Source organism: Bombina bombina, chromosome 2 (assembly GCF_027579735.1).
Source record: "Bombina bombina isolate aBomBom1 chromosome 2, aBomBom1.pri, whole genome shotgun sequence".
Taxonomy (NCBI): domain Eukaryota; kingdom Metazoa; phylum Chordata; class Amphibia; order Anura; family Bombinatoridae; genus Bombina; species Bombina bombina.
In genome coordinates this window covers 857,861,288-857,888,671 of record NC_069500.1, presented here as the reverse complement: position 1 = coordinate 857,888,671, position 27,384 = coordinate 857,861,288, and the positions used below count along the sequence as shown (strand labels likewise).

Here is a 27,384-nt window from a genome sequence, read left to right as displayed (position 1 = left end):
AATTCTGTCATTATATAAAGCCCTGGTAAGACCTCACCTTGAGTTTGGAGTGCAGTTCTGGGGACCGATTGCTAAAAAAGATATTGCAGAACTAGAAAAAGTTCAGAGAAGGGCCACAAAGCTAATAAGGGGATTGGAGAAATTAACCTATGAGGAGAGGCTAGCCAAACTGGGTCTGTTCTCTTTAGAAAAAAGGCGCTTGAGAGGTGACATGATTACTTTATATAAATATATTCAAGGCCCATATACAGAGATGGCAGAAGCTCTGTTTATTCCAAGAAAATTGTTTCTGACAAGAGGTCATAATTTAAGGTTGGAGGAAAGGAGATTTAATCTCCTGCAACGGAAACGTTTTTTCACTGTAAGAGCAATAAAATTGTGGAACTCATTACCAAAGGAGGTAGTGAATGCCAATACCATAGATACATTTAAAAATAGTCTGGATAAATTTCTGTATATAAACAATATTTATGGATATGATTGATAGTATTAAATGGGTCACATTTTAATGGGGTTATTTAAGCTTAACTGGAGCTTTTTGTAAGTATTTTAGATTTGTATTGGTTGAACTCGATGGACTTCAGTCTTTTTTCAACCTTATCTACTATGTTATCTATGTAACCCATGCATTCGCTGGATATTAAATTACTTTCTTGGAAAGTTTTGTTTCTTTTGGCCATCTCTTCTGCTAGAAGAGTTTCTGTATTATCTGCTCTTTCTTGTGAGTCTCCTTTTCTGATTTTTCATCAGGATAATGCGGTTTTGCGAACTTCATTTAAATTTTTACCTAAGGTTGTGAATTCTAACAACATTAGTAGAGAGATTGTAGTTCCTTCATTGTGTCCTAATCCTAAGAATTCTAAGGAAAGTTCGTTGCATTCTTTGGATGTGGTTAGAGCTTTGAAATATTATGTTGAAGCTACTAAAGATTTCCGAAAGACTTCTAGTCTATTTGTTATCTTTTCTGGTTCTAGGAAAGGTCAGAAGGCTTCTGCCATTTCTTTGGCATCGTGGTTAAAGTCTTTGATTCATCATGCTTATGTTGAGTCGGGTAGAACTCCGCCTCAAAGGATTACAGCTCATTCAACTAGGTCAGTCTCTACTTCCTGGGCATTTAGGAATGAAGCTTCGGTTGATCAGATTTGCAAAGCAGCAACTTGGTCTTCTTTGCATACTTTTACTAAATTCTATCATTTTGATGTGTTTTCTTCCTCAGAAGCAGTCTTTGGTAGAAAAGTACTTCAGGCACTTGTTTCAGTTTGATTCTTCTGCTTATATTTTCAGTTTTTTTCATTATAAGATTTAAACTTTGTTTTGGGTGTGGCTTATTTTTCAGCGGAATTGGCTGTCTTTATTTTATCCCTCCCTCTCTAGTGACTCTTGCGTGGAAGATCCACATCTTGGGTATTCATTATCCCATACGTCACTAGCTCATGGACTCTTGCTAATTACATGAAAGAAAAGATAATTTATGTAAGAACTTACCTGATAAATTCATTTCTTTCATATTAGCAAGAGTCCATGAGGCCCGCCCTTTTTGTGGTGGTTATGATTTTTTTGTATAAAGCACAATTATTCCAATTCCTTATTTTTTATGCTTTCGCACTTTTTTCTTATCACCCCACTTCTTGGCTATTCGTTAAACTGATTTGTGGGTGTGGTGAGGGGTGTATTTATAGGCATTTTGAGGTTTGGGAAACTTTGCCCCTCCTGGTAGGACTGTATATCCCATACGTCACTAGCTCATGGACTCTTGCTAATATGAAAGAAATTAATTTATCAGGTAAGTTCTTACATAAATTATGTTTTTACTATCTTCCTAAGCTTGATCATTTGTTTATGAGATATATCTTCAAAGCCTAATTTTAGCATATTTGGGTTTAAAAACATACTGTTCAAAATATGAGATAGAAATGATAATAGTATTAAACAAATGACTATGAAAAGAGATATTTCCAAAATCACAATGTTTCCCCTCATTCTATTGCCAAAATCTTTTATTCATGTTGTATTTACATCTTGAAGAAACAATGTGTATGCTGTATTTAGCCATAGATCCTTGGTATTTTAAAGGGACATTTGGTACAGGGACAGTTTGTGCACAGCAAGGAGACCCTGTATTCAAAAAATTAATGAATGAACAAGGTGCATGGGGTGTAATTCAGTATATCTTAACGAAGTAGAGTGTCTTGTTGTAAAGTGTAGGAAGAAAGAAAGCCTTTCTAAACCAAGGCACTTATGCGCATTATGGAGATCGTATTACAATCAACCCATTAAGTATATATATGCAATTGAGTGATGTGGAGCGTAAACGCAAGGCTAATGGTTGTTCACTCATGCCTTTGAGCATATGACAGTACATATCCTTAACAGACCCAGAGAATGGGGGGGGCAAGACTAGCTCCAGTAATTGATAAAATCATACTCAGAGTTCAGACCAAAGGGAACCTTGGTCTGGAGCCTGAAAATCCAGTACATCTACTGTCTAGATAATATCTGGAACTTGTCCCCTCCCCTCCTCTGGGCCTGTACTTTCTCAATTATCATCCATCTGAATCTGGCGCAGTTTTTGTCATGTCTTAACGAAGTGTTCAACGATAGAGGTACTGCTTTTACCCACTCTAATAGTGGATAAATGCTCACGTATATGTGAGCGTACCTCCCTTGTCGTTAATCCTATATATTGGAGATTACAAACTGAACACCACAGGAGGTAAATACAGTTAGTGGATCTACAATTCATACAGGTGGCCACCTCAAAGGTTTCCCCTGTAGCGCAGGATTGAAAGGATGAGCCTATATGTACGTATTCACATGCTTTGCATTGAGTATTCCCACATCTGTACGTACCCCTATGCCTGAGCCAAGAGGATTGTGTAGCTGAAGAAGGTTTTCTGAGTTGCGACGGAGACAATATACTCCCCACAGATTTATTTCTTCTATATGAGAATCTGCAGCCCTTTCTAACTGCATCAGCTAGACCATCATCAGCTGCAAGTAATTTGAAATGACCCCGAATTATATTGCCGATAGTGTGATATTGTTCTGAATAATCCGTAACAAACGTTAGTTTACGTTCTGAGTCATTGTTGGTTTTTATGCGATCTGTCAAAAGGACATCTCTGTTAATTTTGTCCACTTCACTCCTGGCTTTTTTGAGCACTCTGGTACTGTAGCCCCTATCCCTCAATCTATCCTGCAACGCATCAGCATGATATTCATAATCCTTTATTCGCGTGCAGTTTCTTTTGAGATGGATAAACTGTCCTTTAGACACAGAGTATGGCACCTGTCGGGGGTGGCAGCTCTTGGCGTGTAAGACACTATTGCCTGAAATGGGCTTTCTATACACTTCTGATGTAATCTCACCTGATTGCCAACCTCTGAGCTCAACATCCAAATAATGGATTTTCTGTTTGTTTGATTCATGAGTGAAACGTAAGGCCCCGCCTCAGAGAATTACAGCTCATTCTACTAGATTAGTCTCCACTTCGTGGGCTTTTAAGAATGAAGCTTCAGTTTATCAAATTTGCAAAGCGGCAACTTGGTGGTCTTTACATACATTTACTAAATTCTACCGTTTTGATGTATTTGCTTCTCAGGAAGCAGTTTTTGGTAGAAAAGTTCTTCAGGCAGCTGTTTCAATTTGATTCTTCTGCTGATGTTTTAAGATCATCTTGTCATTTAAAGAATAAACTTATATTTTGGGTTGTGGATTATTTATTCAGCGGAAAATGGCTGTTGTTTATTTTTTTTTCCATCCCTCTCTAGTGACTCTTGCGTGGAGTTCCACATCTTGGGTATTGATATCCCATACGTCACTAGCTCATGGACTCTTGCCAATTACATGAAAGAAAACATAATTTTTGTAAGAATTTACCAGATATATTAATTTCTTTCATATTGGCAAGAGTCCATGAGGCCCACCCTTTTCATGGTGGTTATGATTTTATTGTATAAAGCACAATTATTTCCAAATTCCTTTGTTGATGCTTTTTACTCCTTTCTTTATCACCCCACTACTTGGCTATTCCTTAAACTGAATTGTAGGTGTGGTGAGGGGTGTATTTATAGGCATTTGAGGTTTGGGAAACTTTGCCCCTCCTGGTAGGATTGTATATCCCATACGTCACTAGCTCATGGACTCTTGCCAATATGAAAGAAATGAATTTATCAGGTAAATTCTTACATAAATTGTTTTTTTATTCTCATTCAAGCTCGTAAACTGGTTGCTCATCGCATCTATCATAAGGTGTGGAGGACCTACTTATTCTGTTCTCCAGGATGAACTGGAGAAGGGCTTTTCTGCAAGTCCCCTGAAGGGACAGTTTTCGTCCCTGTCTGTGTTACTGCACAAGAGGTTTGCAGAGCTTCCAGATGTGCAGCCATTTGTTAAGAGACTGCTGGATCAGACCTGCATTTAGATCTAAGGCTCTTCCTTGGAGTTTAAATCTTGTCCTTAAGGTTTTGCATCAGTCTCCGTTGGAGCCTATGCATGAAGTAGACATTAGATTGTTTTCTTGGAAGGTTCCTATTCTACTGACTATTGCTTCTGCGCACAGAGTATCTCTGATTGCTGCCTTGCTATGCGCCCCTCCTTATCTGGCTTTTCATGCCGATAAGGCTGTTCTATGAACCAAGTTAGGTTTTCTTCCTAAGGTTGGGTCAATTCGCAACATCAATCAAGAGATTGTGGTTCCTTTCTTATGTCCTAATCTTTCTTCGTCGAAGGAACATTTACAACATAGGGTTAGAGGGCCTCTTGGACTTCCTTATCTTTCTATCTGAGGAGTGTCATCCGTTATGCATAGAAACGGCAGGACATAAGCCTCCTCTGAGGGTTATGGCTCACTCTAGGAGAGCAGTGGTTTCCTCTTGGGCCTTCAAAAATGAGGCCTCTATGGATCAGATTTGTAAGGCGACTATCTGGTTCTCCTTACATACTTTTTCCAAAATTTTACAAGTTTGATGTTTTTGCTTCTGCAGAAGAAGCCTTCGGGAGAAAGGTTTTGAGGCTGTGGTGCCCTCAGATTAGGGTCCGCCTCTCTTTTTTCCCTCCCATAAGCATTCCGTGTACTCTAGAGCTTGGGTATATGTTTCCCACAAGTAAGGAATGCAGCTGTGGACTCTTCCCATATTAAGATGGAAAATAGAAATTATGCTTACCTGATCATTTAATTTCCATCTGTATGAGAAGAGTCCACAGCTCCCGCCCGTGTTCTCCGATGGGCGGCCCTAAATTTGAAATTTTTTCTTCCGGCATCTTTTTCACCCTGATATTTCTCCTACTGTTCCTTGTTCCCTTGGCAGAATGACTGGGTTTATGAGGAAGTGGGTGGGGGAGGGGTTATTTAAGACTTTGGCTGGGGTGTCGGCCTCCTCCTGGTGGCCAGGTTCAGTATTTCCCACATGTAAGGAATGCAGCTGTGGACCCTTCCCATACAGAGGGAAATGAAATTATTAGGGTAAGCATAATTTGTTTTCTATGACTTATTCTATAAGCGCTTCTAAGCATTCTGAAGCCCAATTCCTCTCAGAGTACAGTGTTTTTCAGAGGGATGTGAAGAGAGTATTGCCTGTTGATTTTTATGGTTTAACTCATGGGAAATCTTTTCAAGGGTTCTCTGTTATCGGTCATAGGGATTCATCTCCTACCTCCCTTTTCAGATCGACAATATACTTATATACCATTACCTCTGCTAATAGTTTTCAGTACTGGTTTGGCTATCTGCTATTTGTGGATGGGGTGTCTTTCGGTAAGTATGTATCATTATTATCACTCTCAGCTATGGTTTGGCGCTTTATGTATTAATATAAAGTTTTAAATATATGTATTTTACTTATATTTGCCATGAGTCAGGTCTGTATATTTCCCTTTGCAGTCTGGCATTTTCATTAGGGGAATCATGTTTTAGGAAGTTTGTCTTACCTGGGGTATAGTCTTCTTTCCAATTTGACTTGTTTTTTTCTTTGAAAACTTGTGTGCAAATTAGGCTCGCAAGGGTGCAAAATGCTGTTATTTATTGCGTCATTCTTGCAGCAATATTTTTTTGGCGCAAAAGTGCGTCTGTAATGACGCAAGTTCGTAATTTCCTGCGTCTTAGTTGACACCAGGTTCTTAGTTCTCTCTAAGCGTTGTATTTCTGAGTCGGTCATTGAGACCATGATTCAGGCTTGCAAGCCTGTTACTAGAAAGATTTACCATAAGGTATGACGTAAATACCTTTATTGGTGCGAATCCAAGGGCTACTCTTGGAGTAGGGTCAGGATTCCTAGGATTTTCTTTTCTCCAGGAAGTTCTGGAGAAAGGATTGTCAGCCAGTTCTCTGAAGTGTTAGATTTCTGCATTATCTATTTTGTTGCATAAGCGTCTGGCGGATGTACCAGATGTTCAATCCTTTTGTCAGGCCCTGGTCAGTATCAGGCCTGTGTTTAAGTCGGTTGCTCCTCCCGGGAGTCTTAACCTAGTTCTTAAGTTTTGCAGCAGGCTCTGTTTGAGCCGTTACATTCCAAAGATATTAAGTTGTTATCTTGGAAGGTTTTTTTTTTTTCCCCAAATTTTCTTTATTAAGAGAAACAAACAAAAAAATGCTATACAGGGAATGACATGTATAAAATATCACAATACAAAAGGTTATACAGTATCTGCATCAAGAGTAATAGTATAACATCCAGGTCAAGATAAATATAGTATGCGGTAAGTAGATACGTTATGCTCTAGCTAACACACCACTGATAATAAACAGGGTTTTGAGTGTATTGAATAGAGCGTACCCCTCAATGAATATAATCCTACTGCCCGTTACAGAAATGCCAAATAAGGTAACAGAGAAATATTACTCCCTCGAGTTACAATACTCTTCCCAGATAAGGTTAACATTTACGAAATCATCTAGTCTTTTTGTGAGTACATAGTGGTATTTCTCCATTGTTAGTGTCTGAGTGACTAGAGATTTCCAATCTGACAAAGAGGATACTTTTATCGATTTCCAATTTCTTGGAATAAGTCTCCTAGCACAGTTAAGCATTATAATCAGTAATCTAAATCTCAGCTTACACTTAATCTTTGGAAGACTGCTCAGAAGGAAGACTGTGGGGTCCAGTGGTAATTTGATATTTAGAGCCTGTTCGATTGCCAATTGGATACCTTGCCAATAAGAAGTGATATGTATGTCCTACTAGAGCGCCAACTAACACCTATATGCCCGGAAAAGGCGAAACCTAGCTATCGCCTATTTAAGGAGTGGTTATACAGATGTAAAGTAACCAGGCGCCAACTCACGGAGGCTAGGTGAAAATGTAAAAATCAGTTCAAATTTAATAACATAAAACCAAATATAAAATATAAACAAAGCTAAAAACAATGTTAATGATGAAAATCAATACTGATGATAATAAAAAACAGGCAATATGCACAATTCCTAGTTCATGGATCCATGAAAGTACAGAACTAAAACTTGTTACAGTAATAGTATGCAAGGTACAAGATATATAATGTAAAACTTGTTGCAGTGGTAGTTTACAAGATACAGGTAATGTAATTAATAAATTACTATCTAAAAGCTACAGGAGCTATTAGTGGAGATAAACGGTACAATGTTGTGCAGAAAAGTGTGTTCAAATTCAGTGATGTGGTGCCAAAAACAATTCAAGTTGATGTCTAAACACAAGTAGATATCTAAAAACAGACAAGTTCCAATCAAATATGATCAATGTAAAAAAATGTGGAAAAAAAGAAAGTAATGTGAAAAACGTTTGCAGGGGGTATCAATCCACAAAGTGTTCAAATAGTTAAAAAAAAAAAAAATTTGTTATATAGTGGACGAAAATAATCCAAGTGATGTGTTGGAACCTTTGATCCTGGTTCTCCTAGTAGGAGAACCTGGCCACCTGGAGACAGACACCACAGCCAAAGGCTTAAATACCTCCCCCACTCCCCTCATCCCCCAGTCATTCATTTCCTTTCGTCACAGGAGGATGACAGAGAAGTGTCGGAAAATTCAGAGTAGTCTCTTATGGAGGGTAGTACTCTTCGCTATGGGACTGGAGTTTTAAGTAGTCTTGTCAGCCTCTCAGTGAGAGCATTGACGAATGTTAGGGTCTAGAGATGCAGGGAGAGTATTTCTGCAAAACCATCCAGACTCGTATTAACAACTCCTAAGCAATCAGTGTTGACGAGTTTCACTGCATGCTTCTATCATTCAAGCCCATGTCAGGTGCGATGCTACAAAACCGAAAAAAACTTGAGGCTGTGTGTCTGTTCCACGGCGAGGATTCCAGTAAGATCGTTTCGTTTTATCTCATATGATAACGTAAGAAGACAGGGTCACAGTGTGCCTCATTTATCTGTATGGAATCAAGGGATAATATCTCCGGAAGGGGATTATTGAACAGGGGGGATTTATACATGATTTGCTTTATTATGTTTTTATGCTGCGACATGTGTGAGGCTCTGGCAGATGTGTGAATATTCAGGTTTTACTTTCGTTTTGGAAAACTGCGCAACCTGTCAGTTTGGCCTGCTTTCTTCCTGCAGCAGGGGCGGTCCTGCATGGCACTCCATGTGGCCTCATTAACTCCCTATTTCCTGACCGTGCGGTTTACAGTAGACATAGCAGTTTCTCTGTGGGGCCCGGGTCATAGGAGGTAGTGAGTGCCCCGGCCGTTGGAAGTATAAAGGTGCCATTTATTTTTTCTATAGTCTATCATACAAGCGCAAGCTATGGAGGTCTATGATGCGTTAGAGGGTATTCCCTCTTTAACTAAATCTAATACTTTTTTTTATTGTGAGGAGGCTATGGTATATCTGCCTGCTCAATTATGTTCCACATGCCTTTATAGAGTAGTGATATCTTAAAATAACAAGATGTTTAGTACCACTGAGCCCTCCACCTCTGAGGGTTCCCTGTCCCGCGAGGTGCGTTCCCTACAATCATCTCCTATTACTCATGCAGCTTCCAATTGCTCTACTAATCCTCCTTCGGGAGGGGCCCTCTTACCGCCAGACTTTTCTGAACAGTTGCAAACGGCAGTGTCTGCAGCCTTTAGTGCTTTACCTCGCCCTGCTAAGCGCAAGCGAAAGGTTAAATATTGCTATCCTTCTCAGGGGTCATCTACTAATTTGTTGGATTTATCTGATACTAGATTATTCGCTGATGACGATGCCTCTGATACTTCAGAGAAGGCTCTTTTGGGGTCGGAATCTGCTTCCTCTAGGCCTCTGGCTGCGGAGGAACCAGACTTTAGATTTAGGATAGAGCACTTACGATTTCTGTTAAAGGAAGTGTTGGCTAATTCAGAGGTTCCGGAACCCAAGTTACCCGAGGAACCTTCTATTCCTAAGCTTGATAAGGTTTATGAGGACAGGGTGGTGCTACAAACTTTCCCGGTTCCCATAAAGATGGCAAATATTATTAAGAATCAATAGGAAAGGCTTCAATCCCCTTCTTCCTTTAAGAAATTGTTACCGGTTCCTGACTCCCAATTAGAGTTGTGGGGGTCTGTCCCTCTAAAATGGATGGAGCCATCTCCACGCTTGATAAGCACACCACTATCCCGCTCGAGAATAGTTTGTTGTTTAAGGAGCCCATGGATAAGAAGCTGGAAACTCTGTTAACAAAAATGTTTCAGCACACTGGATTTTTGTTTAAGCCGGCAGCGGCGGTTGCTGCTGTGGCTGGAGCCGCTACCTATTGGTGTGACTCTGTCAGAGATGATTGAGGTTGAAACTACCCTCGATGAGATCCAGGAAAGAATTAGGGCCTTGAGGATTGCTAATTTGTTTATTTGTGATGCAAATATGCAGATTATCTGCTTGAATGCTAAGACATCAGGCTTTTCTGTTCTAGCCTGTAGGGCTCTATGGTTGAAGTCTTGGTCGGCTGACATTACTTCCAAATCTAGATTACTTTCCCTTCCATTTAAGGGGAAGGTTCTTTTTGGTCCAGGACTGGACTCTATTACAGTTGGGCTCAAAAGTTTACATACCCTGGTAGAAATTATGATTTCTTGGCCATTTTTCAGAGACTATGAATGATAACACAAAAACCTTTCTTTCACTCATGGTTAGTGTTTGGCTGAAGCCATTTATTATCAATCAACTGTGTTTACTCTTTTTAAATCATAATGACAACAGAACCTACCCAAATGACCCTGATCAAAAGTTTACATACCCCAGTTCTTAATACCATGTGTTGCCCCCTTTAACATCAATGACAGCTTGAAGTCTTTTGTGGTATTTGTGGATGAGGCTCTTTATCTTCTCAGAGGGTAAAGCTGCCCATTCTTCCTGGCAAAAAGCCTTCAGTTCCTGTAAATTATTGGGCTGTCTTGCAAGGACTGCACATTTGAGAGTGGCTCAATGATATTAAGGTCAGCAGACTAAGATAGCCACTCCAGAACCTTCACTTTATTCTGCTGTAGCCAATGACAGGTCGACTTGGCCTTGTGTTTAGGATCATTGTCATGTTGGAATGTCCAAGTACGTCCCATGCGCAGCTTCAGGGCTGATGAATGCAAATTTTCCTCCAGTATTTTTTGATAACATACTGTATTCATCTTACCGTCAATTCTGACCAAATTTCCTGTGCCTTTGTAGCTCACACATCCCCAAAACATCAGTGAGCCACCTCCGTCTTTCACAGTAGGAATGGTGTACCTTTCATCATAGGCCTTGTTGACTCCTCTCCAAATGTAGAGTTTATGGTTTTGGCCAAAAAGCTCAATTTTGGTCTCATCACTCCAAATGACTTTGTGCCAGAAGATTTGAGGCTTGTCTCTGTGCTGTTTGGAGTATTGTAAGCGGGATACTTTGTGGCATTTGCATAGTAATGGCTTTCTTCTGGCGACTCAACCATGCAGCCCATCTTTCTTCAAGTGCCTCCTTATTGTGCATCTTGAAACAGCCACACCACATGTTTTCAGAGAGTTCTGTATTTTACCTGAAGTTATATGTGGGTTTTGCTTTGCATTCCGAACAATTTTCCTGGCAGTTGTGGCTGAAATTTTAGTTGGTCTACCTGACCGTGGTTTGGTTTCAGCAGAACCCCTCATTTTCCACTTCTTGATTAGAGTTTGAACATTGCTGATTGGCATTCTCAATTCCTTGGATATCTTTTTATATCCCTTTCATGTTTTATACAGTTCAACTACCTTTTCCCGCAAATCCTTTGACAATTCTTTTGCTTTCCCCATGACTCAGAATCCAGAAACGTCAGTGCAGCACTGGATGAAAGATGCAAGGGTCTGTCAGGAGTCCAGAAACTCATTGACTTTTTATACACACACACACTAATTACAAGCAAACAGATCACAGGTGAGGATGGTTACCTTTAATAGCCATTCAAACCCTTTTGTGTCAACTTGTGTGCATGTTATCAGGTAAAAATCACCAGGGTATGTAAACATTTGATCAGGGTCATTTGGGTAGTTTCTGTTGTCATTATGATGTAAAAAGAGTAAACATAGTTGATTGATAATAAATGGCTTCAGACAAACACTAACTATGAGTGAAAGAAAAGTTTTTGTGTTATCATTCTCTGAAAAATGGCCAAGAAATCATAAATTCTGCCAGGGTATGTAAACTTATGAACACAACTGTATAACCACGGTCACTGGGGTGCCTTTTTTACCGCAGGATAAGAAAAATTAAGCTAAAGGACAAGGTCCTAATTTTCATCCCTTTTGTTTGGATAAGTCCCATTGTCAGCAGCCCTCTGCGAAGTCTGATAAGTCCAAGGGAACTTGGAAACCAGCTCAATCTTGGAACAAATCCAAGCAGAACAAGAAGCCCGCCGAGACAAAATCGGCATGAAGGGGCGGCCCCCGATCCGTCACTCGATCGTGTGGGGGCAGAATATCTCTTTGTGGAGGCTTGGTATTTGTGGATGAGGCTCTTTATCTTCTCAGAGGGTAAAGCTGCCCATTCTTCCTGGCAAAAAGCCTCCAGTTCCTGTAAATTCTTGGGCTGTCTTGCAAGAACTGCACATTTGAGAGTGGCTCAATGATATTGAGGTCAGCAGACTAAGATAGCCACTCCAGAACCTTCACTTTATTCTGCTGTAGCCAATGACAGGTCGACTTGGCCTTGTGTTTAGGATCCTTGTCATGTTGGAATGTCCAAGTATGTCCCATGCGCAGCTTCCGGGCTGATGAATGCAAATTTTCCTCCAGTATTTTTTGATAACATACTGTATTCATCTTACCGTCAATTCTGACCAAATTTCCTGTGCCTTTGTAGCTCACACATCCCCAAAACATCAGTGAGCCACCTCCGTCTTTCACAGTAGGAATGGTGTACCTTTCATCATAGGCCTTGTTGACTCCTCTCCAAATGTAGAGTTTATGGTTGTGGCCAAAAAGCTCAATTTTGGTCTCATCACTCCAAATGACTTTGTGCCAGAAGATTTGAGGCTTGTCTCTGTGCTGTTTGGAGTATTGTAAGCTGGATACTTTGTGGCATTTGCATAGTAATGGCTTTCTTCTGGCGACTCAACCATGCAGCCCATCTTTCTTCAAGTGCCTCCTTATTGTGCATCTTGAAACAGCCACAACACATGTTTTCAGAGAGTTCTGTATTTCACCTGAAGTTATATTGGATAAGTCCCATTGTCAGCAGCCCTCTGCGAAGTCTGATCAGTCCAAGGGAACTTGGAAACCAGCTCAATCTTGGAACAAATCCAAGCAGAACAAGAAGCCCGCCGAGACAAAATCGGCATGAAGGGGCGGCCTCCGATCCGTCACTGGATCGTGTGGGGGCAGAATATCTCTTTGTGGAGGCTTGGCTGGGAGACGTGCAAGACCCTTGGGTTCTGGAGGTTTTTGCCCAGGCTTACAGTATAGGTTTTAAATCTTCCAGCCAGGGGCAAATTTCTCTTATCAAACCTTTCTTCAAGACCATAAAAACGAGACGCCTTGGGTGCATGAGGGATCTCTCCTCCCTAGGAGTCATTGTGCCAGTACCTCTAGCAGAAAGAGGTCTGGGATAATACTCAAACATTTTCCATCTAAAGGGGAGGAGAGTCCACGGCTTCATTCATTACTGTTGGGAATTATGAACCTGGCCACCAGGAGGAGGCAAAGACACCCCAGCCAAAGGCTTAAATACCTCCCCCACTTCCCTCATTCCCCAGTCATTCTTTGCCTTTCGTCACAGGAGGACGGCAGAGAAGTGCCGAAGATCTGAGTAGTCTCTTATGGAGGGTAGTACTCTTTGCATTGGGACTGGAGTTTTAAGTAGTCCTGTCAGCCTCTCAGTGAGAGCCTGGGCGAAAGTTAGTACGCAGATGCAGGGAGAGTCTTTCTGCGAAACCATCCCGACTCATATTAACAGCTCCACAAGCAATCAGCGTTGACTAGTTTCGCTGCCTACTTTTTCACTCAAGTCCATGTCAGGAGTGAGGCTACTAACCTGTCACACTTGAAGGGCCTTGTTCTTGTTCCACGGCGTAGATTCTGGTAAGATCATTTCATTTTTTATTACATAAATGATAACATGGAAGACAGGGTCACAGTGTGACACCTTTATCTTAAAGAATCAAGGGTTAATATTCCTCGAAAGGGGATTATTGAACAGGGGGCGGGTTATACATGATATTGTTTATTGTGTCAATTGCTGCGTTATGTGCGAGATGAGGCTCTGGCAATGTGTGGAACTTTCAGGTGACTTATGGGAGTATTGCACGGCCATTTTTTGGCGCGTTTTCTCCTTAGGCAGGGGCGGTCCTGTCAGGCATTCCATGTGACGGGTGTGGCTATCTCCTCTGTTGATCAGCGGCGCAGGAGACGGAAAGGTTTCTGTAGTCCGGGTTATAGGAGTTGGTGAGTGCTCCGGTCATTGGAGGTATAAAGGTGCCTATTAAGTTAATATAGTCCGTAATAACAGCGCAAGCTATGGAGGACTCTGACGCGTTAGAGGGTTACCCCTCTTTAACAATGTCTTATTCCTGTGTTTATTGTGAGAAGGTTCTGGTCGATCAGCCTGCTCAACTATGTTCCACATGCCTTAATAAGGTTACAACATATAAAAGCAAACGGATGTCTAGTACTACTGAGCTGTCCACCTCTGAGGGTTCCTGTCCCCTGAGGTGCGTTCCCTGCATTCATCTCCAATTTTACATGCAGCGCCCCAGGGTCCAACCATTACTCCTGCGGGAAAGATTTGTTGGCCGTCAGATTTGGCGGATCAACTGCAAACGGCGGTATCGAAAGTGATCCATGCCTTACTACGTTCTGCTAAGCGCAAGGGTAGGGCGTATCATGGTGGCCCGGGCCAGGGGTTGTCTACGCCTGTGGAAATATCAGAAGCGTTATACGATGACGAGGCCCACTCCGACTCTTCAGAGGAGGCCCCTTCTGGGTCACAGTCCATGTAATCTAAACCTCTGGCGGAGGAGGTGTCTGACTTTAGGTTTAGGATGGAAAATTTGCGCTTTTTGCTGAAGCAAGTGCTTGCTACTCTGGAAGTTCCAGAACCGAAACTTCCAGAAGAACATGCGATTCCTACACTTGATAAGGTATATGAGGACAGGGTGGTGCCTCGGGCCTTCCCAGTTCCTAAGATGGCGAATATTATTAATGAATGGGAGCAATTAGGTTCTTCCTTTCCCCTTTTTCTTCCTTTAAGAAACTGTTCCCCATTCCGGACTCTTAGCTTGAGCTGTGGGATACTGTCCCTAAGGTGGATGGTTCTATCTCCACGATTGCGAAGCGGACAACCACTCCCCTCGAGGATAGTGTGTCGTTTAAAGAGCCCATGGATTAAAAGTTGGAAAACATGTTAAGGAAAATGTTTCAACACATGGAGTTTGTTTTTCAGCCTGCATCGGCCGTAACCGCGGTCACTGGAGCTGCGACATATTGGTGGGAATTCCTGTGTGAAATGGTCGAGGGGGAGACTTCCATCGACGAGATACAGGATAAGATTAAGGCGCTGAAGATCGCCAATTCTTTCATATGTGATGCCAATATGTAAATTATTCTCCTGAACGCTAAGGTGTCAGGTTTTTCCGTTTTAGCTCGCAGGGCTCTGGCTTAAGTCTTGGTCTGCAGACATGACCTCTAAGTCTTTTTCAAGGAAAGATTCTGTTTGGTCCAGGATTGGATTCGATCATTTCCACGGTTATGGGAGGCAAGGGAATTTTCCTACCGCAGGATAAGAATGCTAAGCCTAAAGGACCTACTTTTCATCCCTTTTCATGCGGACAAGGCCCAGCGCCAGCAGCCCGCCACGAAAGCGGATCAGTCCAGGGGAACTTGGAAGCCTGCTCAGTCTTGGAACAATTCCAAGCAGAACAAGAAGCCAGCCTAGACAAAATCGGCATAAAGGGTCGGCCCCCGACCGGTCTTTGGACCAAGTAGGGGGCAGTTTGTCTCTCTTCTCCGAAGCCTGGTTGCAGGACTTCAGGACCCTTGGGTTCTGTAGGTTTGTCGCCCAGGGTTACAGGATAGGATTCAGGTCCCATCCGTCCAGGGGAAGATTCCTCCTGTCAAACCTTTCTTCTAGACAAGAAAAGAGAGAGGCCTTTCTAGAATGTGTGAGGGATCTCTTTCTAGGTTTTATCGTACCAGTACCCCAAGCAGAAAGGAGTCTAGGGTACTATTCAAATCTTTTTGTGGTTCCAAAGAAGGAGGGCACGTTCCGCCCGATTCTGGACCTAAAGTGTTTAAACAAGTTTCTGAGTGTTCCATCGTTCAAAATGGAAACGATCAGATCTATTCTACCCCTAGTTCAAGAGGGCAGTTCATGACGACAATTGACTTGAAAGATGCTTACCTCCATGTTCCAATTCACAGGGACCACTTCAAGTTCCTAAAATTTGCGTTTCTGAACCAACACTTCCAGTTTTTGGCCCTTCCCTTTGGTCTGGTGACGGCCCTGAGAGTCTTCACGAAGGTTCTGGGGGCGCTACTTGCAGTGGCCAGATCCAGGGGGATTGCTGTGGCGCCCTTTTTGGACGACATCCTAGTCCAGGCGCTCATTTGAGAGCTATTTTTTTCTTGCTCCAATCTCACGGTTGGAAGATCAACTCAGGAAAGAGTTCCCTGGTTCCCAGCAACAGGGCACGATAATAGACTCTATGTCCATGAAAATATTTCTCACAGATCGACGCAGGAAGATTGCGTCCACCTGCCTTGTCCTTCAGTCCTCCTCAAGCCCTTTGGTGGCTCAGTGTATGGAGGTGATTGGGCTCATGGTCTTCAGCATAGGTTTCATCCCTTTTGCCAGGTTCCATCTCAGATCTCTTCAATTGTGCATGTTGAGAGAGTGGAACGGCGGTCATTCATATCTATCACAGCGGATATCAATGGATGCTCGACCAGGGACTCCCTCTCTTTGTGGATTCGTCTGGAGCATCTGTCCCTGGGGACATCTTTTTTGAGGCCTTGCTGGGAGATTGTAACCACAGACGCGAGTCTCGCAGGATGGGGAGCTGTTTGGGGTGCCAGGATGGCACAAGGAAAATGGACCCAAGAGGAGTCTCTCCTTCTGATAAATATTCTGGAACTTCGATCAATTTACAATGCTCTGAGGGCGTGGCCTCCCCTGGGGTCGTTCAGCTTCATCAGAATCCAGACCGAAAACATTACCTCGGTGGCGTACATCAACCATCAGGGGAGAACGAGGAGCTCCCTAGCAATGAGGGAGGTATCTCGGATTTTGAAGTGGGCAGAGTCCCACCGCTGCTCGCTTTCAGCGATCCACATTCCAGGTGTGAACAACTGGGAAGCGGACTTTCTCATCAGGCAATCCTTCCATCCGGGGGAATGGTTTCTTCACCCTGAAGTGTTTGTGGAGATATGTCTCAGATGGGGAACGCCGGAGATAGATCTCATGGCGTCCAGACTCAATTGCATGCTACCCAGATACGGGTCAAGGTCGAGGGATCCCCATGCAGAGCTCATAGATGCCTTAGCTGTGCCTTGGGGATTCAGCCTAGCTTACATTTTTCCACCATTACCACTTCTACATCGGGTAGTGGCACACATCAAACAGGAGCGAGCTTCGGCCATCCTGATTGCTCCATCGGGGCCACGGAGGACGTGGTTTGCGGATCTGGTGGGGATGTCATCCTCTCCACCATAGAGGTTATGCTTGAATAGGGTCCCTTTCAACATCAAAATCTCGTTTCTCTGAGGCTGACTGTGTGGAGATTGAATGAATGCTTAGCCTTAGCCAAGAGTGGTCTTTCTGAAAGTGTTATTGACACTCTAGTTCAGGCAAGGAAGCCAGTCACTCGTCCCATCTACCATAAGATGTGGAGGACTACTTGTCCTGGTGTGAGAAGCATGGATATCCTTGGCACAAGGTGAATGTATACAGCATTCTGTCCATTCTCTAGGAGGGTTTGGAGAATGGTCTTGCCGCTAGTTCCTTAAAGGGACAGATTTCTGCATTATCAGTCTTGTTGCACAGCAGACTCGCTAAGCTTCCTGACATTCAATCTTTTGTTCAGGATCTGTCTAGAATCAGGCCTGTTTTATATTATATTAAGATTCTGTCCTGGAAAGTTCTCTTCCTGTTGGCGTGCCTTAAAGTTCTATCTTCAGGCTACAAAGGATATTAGACAGTCTACATCTCTTTTTGTGGTGTATTCCGGGAAGTGCAAGGGGCAGAGAGCCTCTTCTACTTCTTTGTCTTTTTGGTTGAGGAGCTTGATTCACTTGGCCTATGAGACAGCGGGACATAAGCCTCCTCAGAGGATCATGGCTCATTCAACTAGGGCTGTGGCTTCGTCTTGGGCCTTCAAGAATGAGGCCTCTATGGAGCAGATTTGTAAGGTGGCTACCTGGTCCTCCTTACATACTTTTACAAAGTTTTACAAATTTGACGTGTTTGCTTCTGCAGAAGCTGCTTTTCGGAGACAGGTTTTACAGGCTGTGGTGCCCTCAGATTAGGGTACACCTTTTACCTTCCCGGTTTCATTCAGTGTCATCTAAGCTTGGGTATATGTTTCCCAAAAGTAATGAATGAAACCGTGGACTCTCCTCCCCTTTAGATGGAAAACATAAATTATGCTTACCTGATCATTTTATTTCCATCGTGGGGAGGAGAGTTTACGGCTCCTGCCCGTAACTCCGGTAGGCGGACCTAAATTTAATTTTTATTCCTTTGGCAACGTTTATACCCTGATATTTCTCCTACTGTTCCTTGTTCTTTCAGCAGAATGACTGGGAGAGATGAGGGGAGTGGGGGAGGTATTTAAGCCTTTGGCTGGGGTGTCTTTTCCTCCTCCTGGTGGCCTGGTTCTTAATTCCCAAAAGTAATGAATGAAGCAGTGGACTCTCCTCTCCACGATGTAAATACAATTATCAGGTAAGCATAATTTGTTTTAGCACCTTGTCTTAAAGCTTTCATTTGCAAAGCTTATTTGGTCACGTTGAAAACTCCCTGAGCGCATTATACTTCTCATTCCACTAAAGCTATTTCCACTTCTTGGGGCTTTTGTAATGAGGCGTCTATTGATCAGATTTGTAAGGCAGCTACTTGGTCTTCTTTGCACACTTTTTCAAAGTTTTATTACTTTGTGTATTCTTCTTTTTGACTGGAAAGTTCTGCTTGCATAGTGCCTGATTAGTAAGGTCCAGCATTCACTGTTTGTCCACCCCTATTTCACAATGGTCTCGTGAAGTTTACTGCTTGGGTGTTGATTCCCACACACATAATGGCTTGTGGAAGAAGAAAACAAGATTTATGCTTACCTGATTAAATATTTTTTTCATGATGGTTTAGATGGTGAACTTTTTTTTTACTTCAAGGCAACTACTGCTGACACCTGGAACTACCTTGTCCTGCTTTATCTTTCCTGATTATTTTTTTTTCGTCATCTACTTAGCTATATGTATGACTGAAAATCATGGGACATTAGGGGGATTTAAAGCTTTGGTGTGCTGTGGTGTTTTTTTTTTCCCTCCTAGTGTTCAGTAGGGGAATTTCCCACACGTGAGGACTCATGGACTCGCCATCATAAAATAAAATAAATTAATTTATCATGTTATGTTTTTATTCTTGTTTATTGGTTATGATTGTTTGTTTTATTTTAAATAATTCATAGGTTCCTATTGGAGGAGAACAACGAATGAACGAGTTTCCATCCCTTGTACCACAGGATATTCATTTGGAAGGTATTGGTTCCTCCGAAGCAGTTGCAGATATAATGCTTTCTACTGCAGGTACCTAGTCATCTTACACAAGAGTTTATAGTGCTTATTAATTTTAAAAGCCATTTGGAATGACTGCTGTTTGCTACTGAAGCTTATCATTTGTTATTCTCCTGCAAAAAAAAGTATTTGTCCCTAAGAAGTCCAAATTTTTAACATAGCAGAAGAAAAAAAAATATACTTCTTTTCTTAAAGTTTTGTTATAAAACACACCTTCTCATTGCTCTGCCCAGTCACAAGAGAAGAATAGATGATTAGTTAAATACTACTAACTTAAAGGGACATTATACACTAAATAAATTATATAGAATGATGCATTCAAAGAAAAGATTAGTCTGAGAATAACATGTAGATGTATTTTTTAAAGTTTAAATATTGACAAAATAAGTGTAAAGTTTTAATGTCTATAAAACAATGGGAGCTGCCATGGTATAACTTAGGGTTACCTTCTCTGCTGTGGCCAATTAAGAACAGTTATAAATAGGTCACTAGAGTGTGCAACCAATGGCTGTGTGGAATGTAACAGTGTTCTGCACTTTTTTAACGTGAACTTAAAATAGAAAAAGGGGAAAAATAAATGATTAAATTATATTGCATATTTTTTTCATATATATATATATATATATATATATATGTATAATCTCAAAGTGCTTAATGTCCCTTTAAGTGTCCATTTAATTTCTGTTGATTTAAAATATTAGTCTAGTAGCTCTTCATATGCTGTACATTTCTGTTTCCTCAGGTTGGGTTGCTGTTACTGCTCACTTGGAACAACAGCTGCATCTACGTTGTTATACACCAAAAGGGACGTTATTAACAATTCGGAAACCTCCCCTCTTACCATTTGTTGTTAATATAAAAGGCGAGCGATTGAAGAAGAGTCCAGCCTATGCAACTAAAATGCTTCTTCCTCTTGTAAAAAATATGAAATCGCATAAATGATTTTCAAGGATATAAATTGTAAAGTAGTTTTTAGATTAAAGAAAAAACATTTAAGAGAAAATGTTTGTCAACAGTTTCTGTTTCTTTTATGGCATATTGTTGACATATTTGTGTCAGCTGTTTTTCTTCTTTGGATTTGGATAACTGATGCAGCTGAAGTTTTTCAATCTAAAGGGGAGGAGAGTCCACAGCTTCATTCATTACTGTTGGGAATTAAGAAACTGGCCACTAGGAGGAGGCAAAGACACCCCAGCCAAAGGCTTAAATACCTCCCCCACTTCCCTCATCTCCCAGTCATTCTTTGCCTTCCGTCACAGGAGGTTGGCAGAGAAGTGTCAGAAGATTACGGAATAGTCTCTTATGGAGGGTAGTACTCTTCGCATCGGGACTCGAGTTTTAAGTAGTCCTGTCAGCCTCTCAGTGAGAGCCTGGGGGAAGTTAGTCCGGAGATGCAGGTAGAGTCTTTCTGCGAAACCATCCCGACTCATATTAACAGCTCCACAAGCAATCAGTGTTGCCGAGTTTCGCTGCCTGCTTTTTACACTCAAGTCCTTGTCAGGAGCGAGTCTACTAACCTGTAATACTTGAAGGTCCGTGTTCCTGTTCCATGGCGTAGATTCTGGTAAGATCATTTCATTTTTTATTACATAATGATAACTCAAAAGACAGGGTCACAGTGTGACGCCTTTTATCTTTAAAGAATCAAGGGTTAATATTCCTGGAAAGGGGGTTATTGAACAGGAAAGGGGGTTATTGAACAATATTATACATGATATTGTTTATTGTGTCATTGCTACGTTATGTGCGAGATGACGCTCTGGCAATGTGTGGAATTTCAGGTGACTTACGGGAGTATTGCGCGGCCCTTTTTTGTCGCGTTTTCTCCTTATGCAGTCTGCCAGGCATTCCATGTGACCGGGTGTGGCTCTCTCTCTTCCTCACTTGTTCAGTGGCGCAGGAGACAACAAGGTTTCTGTAGTCTGGGTCATAGGAGGTGGTGGGTGCCCCGGCCATTGGAGGTTATAAAGGTGCCTATTAAGTTAATCTATTCCGTAATAACAGCGCAAGCTATGGAGGACTCTGACGCGTTAGAGGGTTCTCCCTCTTTAACAAGGTCTCATTCCTGTGTTTATTGTAAGGAGGTTCTGTTAGAACAGCCTGTTCAACTTTGTTCCACATGCCTTAATAAAGTTACAACATCTATAGGTAAACAGATGTCTAGTAATACCGAGCTGTCCACCTCTGAGGGTTCCCCGTCCCGTGAGGTGCGTTCCCTGCATTCATCTCCAATTGCATATGCAGCTCCCCAGGGTCCAACCATTACTCCTGCGGGAGAGATTCGTTGGCCGTCAGATTTTGCGGATAAACTGCAAACGGCAGTATCGAAAGTGATCCATGCCTTACCACTTTCTGAAAAGCGCAAGCATAGGGCGTATTATGGCGGCCTGGCTTAGGGGTCGTCTACACCTATGGAAATAAGAGGCGTTATACGATGACGATGCCCACTCCGACTCTTCGGAGGAGGCCCCTTCTGGGTTGGAGTCCGTGTCATCTAAACCTCCGGCTGCGGAGAAGCCTGACTTTAGGTTTAGGATAGAGAATTTGCACTTTTTGCTGAAGCAAGTGCTTGCTACTCTGGAGGTTTTGGAACCAAATCTTCCGGAGGAACCTGCGATTCCTAAGCTTTATAAGGTATATGAGGACAGGGTGGTGCCTCAGGCCTTCCGGGTTCCTGTTAAGATGGCTAATATTATTAAGAATGAATGGGAGCAATTAGGTTCTTCCTTTTACATAGTAACATAGTAGATAAGGTTGAAAAAAGACCGTAGTCCATCGAATTCAACCTATACAAATCTAAAATACTTACAGAAAGCTCCAGTTAAGCTTAAATAACCCCACTAAAAGGTGATCCATTTAATACTAGCAATCATATCTATGAATTTTGTTTATATACAGAAATGTATCCAGGCTATTTTTAAATGTATCTAGGTTATTGGCATTCACTACCTCCTTTGGCAATGAGTTCCACAATTTTATTGCTCTTACAGTGAAAAAATGTTTCCGTTGCAGGAAATTAAATCTCCTTTCCTCCAACCTTAAATTGTGACCTCTTGTCAGAAACAATTTTCTTGGAATAAACATAGCTTCTGCTATCTCTGTATATGGGCCTTGAATATATGTATATAAAGTAATCATGTCACCTCTCAAGCGCCTTTTTCTAAAGAAAACAGACCCAGTTTGGCTAGACTCTCCTCATAGGTTAAATTCTCCAATCCCCTTATTAGCTTTGAGGCCCTTCTCTGAACTTTTTCTAGTTCTGCAATATCATTTTTTTTTTGTGATCGGTCCCCAGAACTGCACTCCATACTCAAGGTAAGGTCTTACCAGGGCTTTATATAGTGACAGAATTATGCTTTCCTCCCTTGAATCAATGCCTCTTTTAATACATGCTAGTATCTTATTAGCCTTTGAAGCCGCTGCCCTGCATTGTGCACCCATCTTTAGCTTGTTATCTATTACTACTCCCAAATCACTTTCCTCCTCTGTTTGGCTAAGTCTTGTCCCTTTTAAAAAAAATACGTTGCCTGCTTATTTTTACTACCAAAATGTAGAACCTTGCATTTTCCTGTATTAAATCTCATTTTCCATTTACTTGCCCATACTTCTAATTTTTGCAGATCCCTTTGTAATGAAATTTCATCCTGCTCTAACCTAATGACCTTTCTTAACTTAGTATCATCTGCAAAAATAGAGATGTCGCTATTTAATCCTTGCTCCAAGTCATTTATAAAAAATATTAAAAAGAACAGGGCCCAGTACTGGTCCCTGGGGGACTCCACTGATTACCTTTGTCCAATATGAGTATGATCCATTTACTACTATTCGTTGCTCCCTATCTTTTTATCCAGTTATTTATCCATGAGCTAACATTTTCAGCTATTCCCAGTCCCTTCATTTTGTGCATTAATCTCTCATGTAGCACTGTATCAAATGCCTTTGCAAAATCTAAGTATATTGCATCAACTGATTCCCCTTTATCTATATTTCTTTCATGTAATGGGCAAGAGTCCATGAGCTAGTGACGTATGGGATATACATTCCTACCAGGAGGGGCAAAGTTTCCCAAACCTCAAAATGCCTATAAATACACCCCCCACCTGTTGTAATCCTGTATCTTTAACTAGTAGACCAACCCACTCCTTCACTTCCCTATAAAGGTGTGTTCAGTACACCTGTACATTGCTTGATAATTGAAGTTTGTAGTTCCTATTTTGCTTCAACTCAAAAGCTAAAACTCTACAGATCCTGCTATTTGATCCTAATCAAAGAAATCATCCTTGCATCTTACCAGCTTCTTACCAGACGAAGCTATTTCAGCCACTGTATACCTAAAATCTGTTTGTCAGATCTTCAGGCTGCTTACACACTCACCTGTGACGTCAACAGACTCTGTCTGCAGCTCAAACAGTCTGTGTTCACACCGCAGTCTGATCTACACAGGCAGCTCCGTTACACAGCGAACACCGCTACACAGGAAATCCGCATCAGCTCCCTGGTTTGTTCCACTCTGATTCTGAGCCAGCTCCCCTCTCTGCAGTTCACGGACTTTCGCAAGTATAAAGGCTTCATGTATACATTTGTTTCTTTCTGTAATACTTGTATCAAACTTATGCTTGAGTAAGACAACAGCTGACATACGCTCTGTAAAACTGCTGACACCTGAATTAACCACGCTTGCCCCCTCCTCTCTGTATCGCACATGCTAGCCTGCTTCAGCCTGTTTACTCTTGCTATATGGACATTGCAGATTGAATTCCTGTTACACGCTTTAAACCCTAACTTAATCACATTGCTGAGAAAAACTTCTTTGCTCATACAAGTACTTGCACGCTACTTGTCTGCTGCCTTCTAATCCTGATATGAACTAAGACTTTTCAAATGTGCAAATATACCAAAGTTACTCTACATATCTTTTAATCACTTTATTAAGTTAATTCTGTAAAGTGTCTTTAAAAGAACTTATATTCAGTAAATTAGCTATTTCCCCTGGTAATCACCTTTTGTATAAGCCTGTGTTACTTAAGGTTCTCTGGGAATAGCCACATTATACAAGTTCTTTAATTAAAATATTTCAGTTTGCTTAATAAAACAGAAAACTATCTTTATATCTTGATATACATCACAGGCTTATGACAGAATTATCAAGCCACAAAGAGATTTACTAAGTTTATTCGTTATATTTCATAAGCTTGTATATAAGAAAATCATGGATTCTGCTTCAAAAGGATAGTGAATTATTTTTTTTCAAGGAAAGAAGCTGATCACCCTGAACCACAGGTGAACCCTCCACATGTTTTCTCTGGTGAAAGAACCCGCTTTCATGAATTTAGAAATGCATGTATGCTGTTGTTTTCTATGAAGCCAAAGACGTATTACACTGACAGGATTAAGGTATGTCCTACCATTTCTTATCTAACTGGAGATCCACGTTCATGGGCTGATAAGTTCTACGAAACAGACGATCCCATTATGAATTATATTAGTAATTTCTTTAAGGAAATGGCTGTATTGTATGAGGATTGTAACACTCAGTTAACAGCAGAAACAAATCTGCGCACCTTGAAGCAAGGCAAAAGACCTGTCGAGGACTATGTGGCAGATTTCCAGCTCTGGGCCACAGATTCCCAGTGGAATTCTGTTAGTTTACAAAACCAATTCCGATTGGGTCTCTCTGAACATCTTAAGGATGAGATCTCTCGCATTGAACCGCCAGAGACCATGGAATCACTCATAAAGATATGCATAGCGATGGACAGACGATACAGAGAGAGGAGAGCTGAAAAACAACACCCAGAAGCCTACCTCAAAAGGTTTACACCCTCTCATGCTGAAAAAACCTCCATAGCCCCTGTACCCATGGAGATTGGGGCCATCCGTGGGCCATTATCCCCAGAAGAGAAACAGAGAAGGAGGATATAAAAACTCTGTATGTATTGTGGGAATTAAGAACACAACGTCTCATCTTGCCCGATCCTGAACAGACAAAAAAGGGGTAAGATACTTACTGTAAACCCAAATAACGTTAACAACCATGAATAACATTTAACTTTCACATTGTCTTTACAGTGGGACGAGCATCATCTCAAGAATGAGGCGCTGATTGATTCTGGAACTTATGGAAACTTTATAGACAAATCCCTTGTATATACCAATAATATACCTTGTGTGCAAAAGCAAAACCCGGTCTACATGAAAGTTATTGATGGGTCTACATATTTAAAGGGCCCAATCACACACCATACTATTACTTTACTTGTCTCCTGTAAAACGGGTCATACAGAATATATCACTTTTGATATCATTCCCAGCTCTTTACGCCTCTTAATACTGGGCTATCCTTGGTTAAAAAAACACAACCCCGATATAAACTGGTTCAGTAACACAGTAACTTTTTCTTCTCCATATTGTACTGCTACCTGTTTCCCCTGTGTAGAAATCAAAGCTCTGCACCCTCATATACCCTTACAGTACTCAGAGTTTTCAGATGTATTTGACCTTAAGGAAGCAGAAAATCTACCCCCACATAGACCTTATGATTGCCCCATTGATACTAAGCCTGGGTCTATCATACCTTTCGGCCGTATATTTCCACTCTCACAAAAAGAATAAAAATTTCTCAGAGAGTACCTTGAAGATAATCTTAGGAAAGGTTTTATTTCAACTTCAACCCCTCTTGCAGCAGCTGGCATATTCTTTGTCACCAATAAAGATGGGACCTTACGCCCAATCATTGATTATAGAGCACTAAATTCTATTACGATTAAAAACAGGTATCCACTGCCTCTAATACCCGAACTGCTCGAACGTCTAACAGATGCAACCATTTTTACCAAACTAGATTTGAAGGGAGCATACAATTTAATCATGATAAAAAGTGGTGACGAATGGAAAACCAAATTCCGTACCCGTTATGGCCTTTTTCAATACAATGTTATGCCATTCTGATTGACTAATGCACCCGCCACATTTCAATTTTTTTATAAATGATATTTTTAAAGATCTAATGGATGTGTGTGTTGTAATATATTTAGACGATATTTTAATATACTCCAAAAATATAAGTGATCATATAAAACATGTAAGATGGGTTTTGTCCAGACTAAGAGAACATCAGCTATACGCCAAAGCTGAGAAATGTGTGTTCCATGTAAAGACAATAAAATTCTTGGGTTACATAATCTCCCCTAACAGTGTAAACATGGATCCCAGAGAAGGTTACATCCATAATCAACTGGCCTATACCGAACTCTGTTAAATCTTTACAGAGGTTTCTAGGATTCTCTAACTTTTATAGGAGATTCATCAATGGATTCTCAACCATTGTTCAACCTCTAACTAAACTAACTTTTAAGAATTGATTTGTTTGGAATGAAGAAACCCAACAAGCTTTTAATCATTTAAAAGATTGTTTTATTTCCGCTCCTATTCTACAGCTACCTAATCCTGAATTCCAATTTTTGCTGGAGGTCGATGCTTCTAATGTGGGTATAGGCGCTATTCTCTCCCAACAACAAAACAATACTTCAAATCTACATCCAGTAGCCTTCTACTCTCGACTCCTCTCTATAGCCAAAAGGAATTACTCTGTGGGTGACTTGGAGCTTCTAGCTATCAAATGTGCTCTGGAACACTGGAGACATCTGCTTGAAGGGACACTCAAACCTTTTACAGTTCTAACAGACCATAAGAATTTACAATATCTCAAAAAGAACAAGACCTTATCATCAAGACAAGTTCGGTGGTCTCTTTTCCTAGACCGATTTAATTTTCAGATAACCAACAGACCGGGATCAAAGAACATCCAGGCTGATGCTCTTTCCCGTTCTTTTACCAAACATAGTGAAAGAGAAGAACAACAAACAGTTATACCTTCCACTACGTTTTTAGGTGTAACTTCTAGCCTACAAAGAGACATATTAACAGCCTTACGAAACGATTCTACCATTCCTTCAAGCTGTGTAAAGGACGCCACTTCTGGATTATACTTCTACAATGATTTATTATACGTACCTCCTTCTGCAAGGAAGGAAATCCTACATCTACATCATACAAACCCCATTTCTGGACATCCTGGAATTACCAAAACCAGGAATTGCTAACAAGGGATTACTGGTGGCCTGGCTTAAAACAAGATGTTGTTACATACGTTTCAAATTGTCACGTATGTGTAGTGTGCAAAAAAGAGCACCATCGCCCTTTTCGTTTACTAAAGCCATTACCTGT

General features: G+C 41.3%; 1 protein-coding gene across 1 annotated transcript in view; it reads left to right on the top strand.

Annotated features, from left to right (window-relative positions):
- The window catches only part of LOC128649750 (nitric oxide-associated protein 1), a gene marked incomplete at its 5' end in the record, with an annotated part of 140,129 nt that extends 119,968 nt beyond the window's left edge, over window positions 1-20,161 (top strand). The window contains 2 exon segments of the mRNA XM_053703188.1: window positions 19,053-19,170; window positions 19,901-20,161. Coding sequence (XP_053559163.1) covers window positions 19,053-19,170; window positions 19,901-20,100 — 318 coding nt within the window.
- Window positions 20,162-27,384: the final 7,223 nt, after the last annotated feature.